Source organism: Fukomys damarensis, unplaced genomic scaffold (assembly GCF_012274545.1).
Source record: "Fukomys damarensis isolate Sample0158 unplaced genomic scaffold, DMR_v1.0_HiC HiC_scaffold_16, whole genome shotgun sequence".
Lineage (NCBI taxonomy): Eukaryota > Metazoa > Chordata > Mammalia > Rodentia > Bathyergidae > Fukomys > Fukomys damarensis.
In genome coordinates, this window is record NW_022900928.1 from 88,817,857 (window position 1) to 88,827,727 (window position 9,871).

The following is a 9,871-nucleotide window of genomic DNA, read 5'->3' on the forward strand; positions in this document are numbered from 1 at the left end:
AAAAAAAAAAAAAAAAAAAGATAAAGACTCTTGGGCTTAGGAAAACTCCCGGACAGGACTCCCCCTGGTAAATAAAGGAGCAGCTGCCTGGAAACAAATTTATTCCAGCCTTTATTCACAATAATTTCCATAGCTTCACGAAGTACTTTGCTAAACATATTATGATATGTATACATTGGTCATGGTCAAATGGCTAAGTTTTCTATGGGGAAACAATAAGGTTTTATTTAAAATGCTCTTGGCACAAAACAAAATTAAAGGACAAAGGGCTTCATGTAACTGATACTCATTGTTATTTTGTGGTGTATACATTCATGCCTTCTGGGCGTACAAGTCCTCTAGGATATTGTTTATAGTAATGATCTTTTTGACTCAGGTATCTGCCTTTCTTGCACTCCAGCTCCTTGTGATAAGAGATACATGTCAAGCCAGCATGAGATAACCAGTCAAAATAGTTTTCTTTAAAACTTATGTGCTGTATGTTATATGTGTCACCATGCTTATCATCACTCAGCCGCCAAACAGTTGAAACAATCTCACACCCTAAAATTAGAGGTTAGACATTATGAACTCCTAAAGTACAGTTATAGGCCAGTATGTATGTTCTCTTTAGATGGCATTCTGCTAAAGGATAACAAATAAGAATTAAATAAGAATTCTTCTTTATGTCATTTAATGTTTTGTGATACTATGTGTGGTTCTTGATCTTAAGTTTCTATAATATATAACTGTTGTCTGTTAATATTTTGCAGGGACAAAAATACTAGAAACAACCATGGTTGATAAGAAATAACAGCCCCCTAACTATGCTTTATAGTTTAAAGTGCTTAATGTCCAGACAAAATTATAATAGTTAAGCTCACTGCTCCTACTGCACTACTAACATAACTGACCTCTTCTGGGTGTTCAACAATTAAAGTTTGGAGATCAAAAAACTGGAAAGGTCACTGGGCTATGAGGACTGCCACTATTTTGGATCTGTCCCCTCAAGGTCTATAAGTTCCAGGACACAAAGGAACCTTTTCTTTTCTACAGGATTCTACATCTTTGGTAACTCACTCAACTTCCTGAGCTGGGAGATTGCTGGGCACCAGAAGACAAATATACTGTGTGCCAAAGGAGGGTCACAGAGAGGGAAAAGTCTCCCATGGTTTCACTGAAAGCAACATGATCAAGCAAGGCTGTGTCCCATCCTGACAGCTGACACTGACAGAGGGGCTGAGAGGCTCTATGCATGGTTCCACAATAATGCCTGAAGAGACTTAACTGACTTTGCTAGATAGCAAAAGGTTGATGTTGATTGACACAGGTCTTACTTTAACTTGGTCTTAAACACCAACAGAAAAGAATAAACCAAAGAGGTGTTTTTAAAAATACCATAGTAATAAAGCTAGATATAAAAAGGGTCTCCAGTCACTGACCTTTTCTGGAAGTTTCCAGCTCTACCATAGCTGACCATGGTTATGGACCATTAGGAAAAAAACTGTGGTAAAATCTATGAGCTCAGCTAGACTTTCATATTTCTTAGAGAAATTTGTTCTTCAAATTGTCTCATAGCTAAAACTAGAGAGACTTATGACAAAGTATCAGACTTATAGATAACCTCTGTCAATGAAAGAATCTAAGTCCAGCAGGTTCAATCACTATTTCAATTTCTAAGTGTGACTTTCTCCCCAACCTGCCCTTTCATTCTAGTGTGCTCATGCTTAGATTATGCATACTCTAATTTCTGAAAAGTTTTGTTTAGTCTTGCCCAGAGGCTGCCAAACTCCAAGTGGTCATACAAATGGAAGCAATGGCAAATGTGCTAGACTTCTTTTAGTGGGATCCACCAGATCAACCTTGTAAACAGCTCATAACTGCTAAACTAAACAATATGACTTCTATGTTGGATTCTGCAGTCCCCTGGACCTTCTCCTAATCCTCTGTGTGGGCTATATTAATAGCAATCCTGCTGAACTTATAATTTGGCCATGCATTCTTAACTGTTTTTTTGTCTTTGTCTCCTCCAGACTTAAAAGCTATGCAGCTACCAAGATGACAATGCCTGGCACCTATGGAAGGCCTTTAGACAGACCCTCTGTAGAGTAACTCTGACTGCTGATCACAGCTATGACCCTCTTCAGATGGAAGTGGCCAGCTACTACTTCAAAACACAAGAAGTAGTAGCTGTCTTTGCCCTTTGCTCCCTCACAGCAGTTAGGGGTACTTCTTCAGAGGTGGGACTATTGCACATAGGTAAGTTAATTAGATATCTTGTAGGCAGTTAGACAGGGCTGCCCTCAAGGAGCCAACACACCAAGGAGCCAATGTGCAGGACAATCAAAACACATTCACTGAAGGCCAGAATTGTAAAAGGAGAGAAACTATTATATCCTTGTGCTTCTCCTGGGGACAGATAGCAGTGCTTGATATTCCAAATAGGTTTCAATCACCTGGGTGGGGTGGCTTAACCTAGCCTTTCAAGGAAATATCCCTGACCCCCAACCTTACTGAAAATCCTTGCTATGTGACTTGCTCCCCCATTTGATTCCCATTTAATCAGTATTACCTGGGTGACTATACTTGTAATCTTATGGCTGGTCATGGTTTTGCCCCACCTCGTGGCCACCTTGTAATTTTTCCATTGAGTCTTATAGTTTTGTCCCACTTTGTACCTGCCTCACCATATGGCTTTTCTATATAAAACATCTTGGAGAAGTGCGGTGAGTGGGCAACCCACTTTCTGGTCCTCCTTCTGTCTCTCCTAAACAGAAGCTTTCTTTCCCTCAATAAATTTTTCCTACTCTTAAAGAAAAAAAAAAAGAAGTGAGACATGAGAAAGACTGTGCACCACACTCTTGTGTAGATGTGCCCTGTTTAAGAGATTTGCACAAAGAGGCCCTTCCTCAACAAAACAACATTATTTGGCTTGTAGGAAGTGAGGGATAACACTATGTGGGCAAAACACAAGAAGTAGTAGCAATAATAACAAACATAATTTAAACTGAAATGGTAACCAAGAGCTCTAACTTCAAGGAAAAAGCTGGTTGACTCAAAGACAAATGAAAATTCCTCTGTTCTTTCTGGGGCATCCTTTTTTTTTTTTTTTTGGTACTGGGGATGAACTTGGGACCTTGCACTTGTGAGGCAGGCAGTGGTACCACTGAGCTAAATTCCCGCCCCTGGGGCATACATTTTGACCTCATTGCTGATGAAGTCAGAGATTCCAGAATGGAGTTAATGTGGTCTCAGTTCAGTTGCACTAACTCCTTCTTCTCAGTTCCTAATAAAAATATACACAAACCCTCTTGATTTCAATACCTGGAATTTCCGTATTTGAATTCACAGTCAATAATTGTGCAACTTCCTCTGGCAAGAAAAAAATTACCTAAAGTGAAGCTGAAAAAAAAAAAAAATCTAACAGGTTTACATTCTGTAGCAATCAGACTAGGTCCAAATATGCTCAGAAATCTCTGTAGCTAAACATTAGGCTGACTTCAGGCCCGTTCTGCTGCAGGTCTGGGAAACTCCAAGATCAGTTTATAGAAAATTGCAGCTACTTAAATCGATAATAAGTGGTTTGTTTCAATGGGTGAAGCAACAGTATTTTCATTACTTAGATGATGGGAGGAATGGTAACACATAATTCCTAAGAGTTGATAATGTTAAAGCATTTACAGAACAATTTAAACCAGAATTTTGTCTCATCCTCTGCAACACAATTTTCCATTGTACTTTGTAGTGTAATGTGCATATCATCTTGCCCACCTAACAGTGTCTGGATGCTTACATGAATAAATTTTATAACACACTTAAGAAAAAACTAGAACATTAATTTCTAAACTATGTAATTATTGTAGTAAATGCTCCTCAAAGGTCAATCAGAACTGAGTGAAAGAAAATGAGAACCACTTTATTTCACTAAGATTTGGGGGGATTTTAGCATTTTAAAATCACATGGTAACTACATTATCACCCCTGCTGAGATGTTTTTAGTTCTTTCTTACTTACAAAGGCTGCCTTTTAACTAGGGTGGTCAGAGTTATGGAGATCCTAGAAAATGTATTTTTTGAGAACCCTAAGGTTTCTTTCTAAAGTTTCTCTGTTTCTAAAATACTGTCTCTCCTCATTACATTGTCCTCTGTAATTGTACAGTTTACAGATACTTTTGCTTTTTCCTTTGTTGGAATTCACATCTTCAGACAACATAATAATTAAATTCTCACTAGTGATTTATGCCTTAGAAAGAATGAGTATAAGACGTTGTTCTGAGAGAAAATATATAAAGAAAGGAAGGACTAGGGGAAGAAAAGAGACATTCGCCTAGTGTTGAACCTGTAGGATTGCCTAGGAAGAGGACAGGGCTCAGAGAGAAGAGATCTGTTGTTTGTGTCCTGGCACAAGTTTTTCTGAGATACCTAGTGCTTGTTAAGCCTTGGAGCCTAGTTACCAAGGAGCAAGATAGAAATAACCCCAACACTGGTATTTAATTTCTTTCTGTTCTTGAGACTACAAGTGCAAACGCCTGATTTCCTGTGTTTCTGCCTACTTTCAGTTTCTGTCACGTAGCAAATTCTGTTGTTTCAAGACCAGGTCTTGAGCTCAGATCACATTTTGCTGAAAAATACAAGCAAGCATTGGCCTTAGCCCCACAATGTCATACATCTCAGAAGCTTTCCACTGGCTTTGCCATTCACTCTCTCAAGAAGATATGCTCGCCCCAAACAAAGAGACAGGGAACTGGCAGGTCTGTGTGGCTCAGCGAGACAAGAAATGTGGCTGCTCATCTTGCCAGCTGGCCTGCCAGTTGGTAAGTAAGTCCACTTGTGCGTGCAGACTTGGGGTCTGTGTGGCTCAGCGAGACAAGAAATGTGGCTGCTCATCTTGCCAGCTGGCCTGCCAGTTGGTAAGTAAGTCCACTTGTGCGTGCACTTGTATATGTGCTGTATTTACGTGAATGTGTGTTTATGTGTATGTGTATGGATGGTGTTGTGCACCACATTTGAGTGTATGTGTTTACATATGTGTGTGGTGTGTGAGTGCTGTTTGTGTAGATGTATGCATTGTTTATATATATTAGTGTGTATATCTATGATTTTATGTATGTTTCTGTTTGTTAGCATGGCAACAAGCATGTGTGAACAGTGCACGTGTATTATATATGGGTATTTGTGTTTGTGTGTGTGTTGTGGTGCGGTGTGATAAAAAAAGCTGTGACTAGGAAATCTGAAGAATGTTGTGCCCTGCCCCAAACCATTTAATGTTTCTCACTCTTCTGTGAGTTTTGCTTTCTTTTCCTGGGCAACACAACAGAGGTGATATCAGCTCCATCTTCTGAGTTGGAGGAAAAGAAAAATCTACAAAATGTGGCCAGTGTGTGTGTGGTGCTATTCCAGGTAGGGCCTATGGTGGGGCAGCAAGCCTCCCAGAATGAAGACCCCATTCTCTGCAGTGTTAGAGTTTGCAACCTACTATGCACAGGGGTAGAAGGCAGTGGACCCCCCCAACACACATCCCTCTCCATTCACTGAGCCCTGCTTGCAAGGTGGAACACTGTTCTTACCAGCCTGTGGCTGAGTGGGTCTGTGTGAGAATGTCCACCTGGCCTGCTTCCTCTCTCTTTCTGGGAGGTCAACAAACCTTGGACTTCCTTCATTCCGAGTCTAGCCTGTTAAAGCCACAGTAGCCTCCCCACAGCCAATTCCTGAGATTTGGCAAGGATAAAGTGATCTGCCAGTTGAATAAAGAAGAAAGAACATCCAACAATGTTGTGGTGATGAGAAAACCACGTCTATTGAAATCCCCTGGCATTGGGCTCCCCATACCCCAGAGTCTTTACCTGGACTTGTGTAATCTGCCTAAGGTAGCTACACATTCTGAAAAAAGCAGTCAAGGGCTGGATATTTTTCTCCTCAGTTCTGCAGAGAAATCAACTAGATACAGCACTGTGAGCTACTGAAATAGAGAACTGTTAGTCTAAGAAGTGAGGTCACACATTGCTCTCATCAAATGGGTGATAGATGGTCCTGGCTGGGGGTCATGTGGCACTAATGTGCAAAGAATCCAAGAGCTGCTCTAAAAATGCTATGAATATGTTGGGAACTTGTATGGTAAGAGATCTTCAGGGCATCTTGTTCCAACGTTCACCCTGAACGGACATCATAGCCCAAGGAGTGTGAGCGTTCTAAGTGATAGCTGTGTCTCATTAAGTGCTGAGGTGTCTGACTCTGAAGGTCCCCATGGCTGTCATCTTATTCACAACAGCACCTCCTGGTTCTTCCACTCCTCACTTCCAAACCTTCTCCATAGTTGAAGTGTGGATGGCTCTTTCTGGCTCCAACACTTAGAGCAAGCCCCTCCCACAATTTTCTACTTATGCCCTCCAAGCACACTGTGGGACACAGGTTCAGGGTCCCACCAGATTCTTTGTCTGCTCCCTTCCTCTTCCTCCTCCAGACTCTGTCAGCCCAAATTCTATTCCTTTATCAGTTCCAGCCCAGCAGTTCCTTTTCCCATGCAATTATTATACTCAAGATGGATACCACAATGGGAGTGGGACAGGGTCTCAAAATCTGAGAGAGTTTTAGATCTCTCCTACCCTCTTCTCACTCAGTCTCCCCTGATCTTAATCCAGCGCAAAATCTTCCCTCTCACAAGAGAATGGAAAAAGGTAAAGTGCACAGTAAAACTTATTTGGAAAATTGGTAAAGTTCATCATTGATTTTTATAGGTGGAAGAAGAAGAATATGTACTGATTTCAGAGATTTCCCCAAGCCTGCCTCTCTGGAACCCTACAGAAGAGCTGTCAGAAGGTAAAACTACTTCCCTAGCAGAGGAGCACCCTGGAACAGTGTCAGTGGGGACGGCTGGTGTGCAGGAGGAACACGCTGCACTCATGGAGTGCTTGGAGAGGCAGCTGAAGGTTCCTGTTGCAGAGATTTAGCCACCTCAGCAAGAAATAAGGAAAAAGACCCCCGATAAGTGTGGAGGGCAAAAGGAAGGAAGAAATATAAGTCCCAAAGATAATGGTCTTCAGACTCTGGGGTTTTCTCCATGGGAAGGCTGTTCTATGTAGCAGTGGGTGTGAAGAAAACAACCAGTCTCGGCCCAAGGTTGGAAGCCAGCAGCCCCTGGGTAGAAGATATAATTTAGGAATGCCATAAACCTACCCATTTTCCTGTTCATGGAAAATTATTTGTGATTTGTTATGTATTTAATATGAATTATTTTTATACTTTATGAACCTTAAGGACCTGGGCAATTGGTCTCTTTTCTTTTCTTTTTTTTTTTTTTATTTGTTTTGTTTTGTTTTTTTGGTACTGGGGACCGAACTGGAGACCCTGCATTTGCAAGGCAGGCAGTGGAACCACTGAGCTAAATTCCTGGCCCAAGAACCTGAGTAGTTGGGAAAAGGACGTATTAATCTACTACATAGAAAAATTACCAAAGTGTTAAACACACTTTTATCTCTTCATAGAGTAATCAAGATTTCAAAAACTAGAGCTCAGATGATGTATTTGGTTTTGAAGTCCAATGGTAGAATCTGGTTGTAGCTGCTCTGATGGGAGTTATTGTCTTTCCCCAGGTGTATATTGACTAGGCCAGCAGGAATGAGTATCTGACCATCCACACTTTCTCTAAATTCCCACCCATTCACTCACATGCCTTTCCCCTTCCTTGAAAAAACTGGAGAGAACCAATGTTATTCTTTCAGAATTTGAAAGAGGGTCAGCCAGGCATGAGCAGCAGAAAAGTAGTATCAAAACTGGTCATGCCTGCCTCACAAGCACAAGGACCTGAGTTCTATCACCAGTACCAAAACAACAACAACAACAATAACAACAACAACAACAAACTCGTCAGTGCTAAGGAGGTTACGAAAAGACAAGTGCCCACTGAACTTTGGGAGGCTCAGCATTCTGTGAAACCTTCAGTGTCCTCAATGGGAACCAGATTTGGAAACCAACTATTATTTATCATTTCTTTATCTGTTCTGGGTTTTGGCATCTGCTGTGCAGCCACAGGAATATCTAAAAGTTTTGGCCTTAGGTTTCCAGAGTCTGTTTGGCATCTCCAAATCTCCTCTCTCAGTGATGGCTGATATTCCTCTGGGTATGACTGCTCAGCCCCACTTTGAAGGATGTAGACTAAGAATGTGAACCCATGAGAGGTCTCAGGGTAATGGAGCCCCTAAGATAATGGAGCACACCCAGGAGCATAGCATCTGATAAGTGGAGTGGTTTGGGTTCTAATACCAGTTCCCCCTGCTTTTTTTTTTTTGATGTTTCCAGGTCTGACAGAGAAAGAACTCACCCCAAGGAGACTGAGGCTCATTCTGGTGGGGAAAACAGGAAGTGGGAAAAGTGCAACAGGAAACACCATCCTTGGCAGGGAAGTATTTGAGTCTAAACTCAGTGCTAAACCAGTGACCATGGCTTTCCAGAAAGGGAGGCGAGAGTGGGATGGAAAGGAACTTGAGGTGATTGACACTCCAGATATTCTGTCCTCTCAGGTCCAGTCAGAAATAGCGGCTAAGGAGATCTGCCAAGTCATAGCCTTCTCCTCCCCAGGGCCTCACGCAGTGCTTCTGGTGACACAGATGGGCCGCTTTACAGAACAGGATCAACAGGCTGTCAAGCGTCTCCAGGAGATCTTTGGAGAGGGGATCCTGGCTTACACCATCTTAGTGTTTACCCGGAAGGAAGATCTAGCTGATGAACCCTTGGATAAATACATGAGAGAGACTGACAACCAGAGCCTTGCCAAGCTGGATGTGCTCTGTGAGCGGCGCCACTGTGGCTTCAACAACAGGGCGAAGTGGGTGGAGAAGGAGGCCCAGCTGCAGGACCTCATGAATAAGGTTGAATGGATCCAGTGGGAAAATGAAGGTCACTGTTACAGCAACAGGGCTTACTAATACTCCCAGCAGAAGGTTCTGTGCCAAGAAGTCCGGGAAAGACATATGACCCAGGAGCAAGATTCCGAAGAGGTGCTCAACAAAGACTCTTGGCTGGAAGTCTTGTCCAAAATCCAGGAGGAATCTGAGAAGACTTACAAATGCATCTTGGGGACGATGTCTATCTGAGTCCATGCACATGAGCAGGAAATTGCTCAGTCCCTGCATCCCCATGTCCAGCCCTACTATGGACTTTGTTCATACTCCTAGAGCACTGCCCAAGTCCCCAGGTCACAGTAGTGTGGCAGAGGGTTGGGGCTCTCAATTCAGGTGCCTGGCTCATATACCAGCTCTCCACTGCTTCTTCTAGAGCACTGGGCTCTCCTTCCACCATATCCCAACAGCCCGCTATCTGCATATGTGACCTTCTACCTCACCAACATTACAACTCTTGGGATTTGTGTCTATACTCTCATAGAACCAAAGCTTCCTGAGGGCAGGCCTGTCACTTTCTTCCATGTAACACCTACACCTGCCTTGCCATCAGTCAGTCAGTGTCAATGCAAGTTTGTGTGAGCCATTGACCAGATGGCTTCACATCTCTTGGGCTCTATTCTCTCCCATAAAGGGGATGGGCTTGTTGGCTGTGAAAGTACCTGCTGTGTGTGATGGGTAGTACGTAGCAATGAAACAGAATAGGCAGGCACAGACCCTTCCCATAAGTTTTCTTCCCCAATGTGAGCTAATTTAATAGATTATGTTTTTAAGGTAATTAGACTGCAACTAGCAACTGGGTTTTTTTTTTTATCCTTGTAAGAGACTTTCCTGCAACCTTAGTGTGTGCAGAAATTGTGAGTCATGTGCAACAAATGTTAAATACACCTGTGCAGGAGAGAAGCTGGACTATAACCCGTGTACGACACCTCCACAGGGAGCCAGTCTGCAACACTTGGCTATGCACTATCACACTTGTGCTTGAGCATAAGCCCTGAA

At 42.5% G+C, this 9,871-nt stretch overlaps 1 protein-coding gene across 1 annotated transcript; it reads left to right on the plus strand.

Moving 5' to 3' along the window:
• Positions 1–2,211: 2,211 nt before the first annotated feature.
• Positions 2,212–9,854, plus strand: LOC104871602 (GTPase IMAP family member 6). Its single transcript, XM_033764466.1, has 5 exons — positions 2,212–2,238; positions 4,538–4,729; positions 4,826–4,888; positions 6,713–6,794; positions 8,274–9,854. The coding sequence occupies exons 2-5, from the start codon at positions 4,637–4,639 to the stop codon at positions 8,897–8,899; spliced, it is 864 nt and encodes a 287-aa protein (XP_033620357.1). The 5' UTR covers positions 2,212–2,238; positions 4,538–4,636; the 3' UTR covers positions 8,900–9,854.
• The last annotated feature ends 17 nt before the right edge of the window (positions 9,855–9,871 follow it).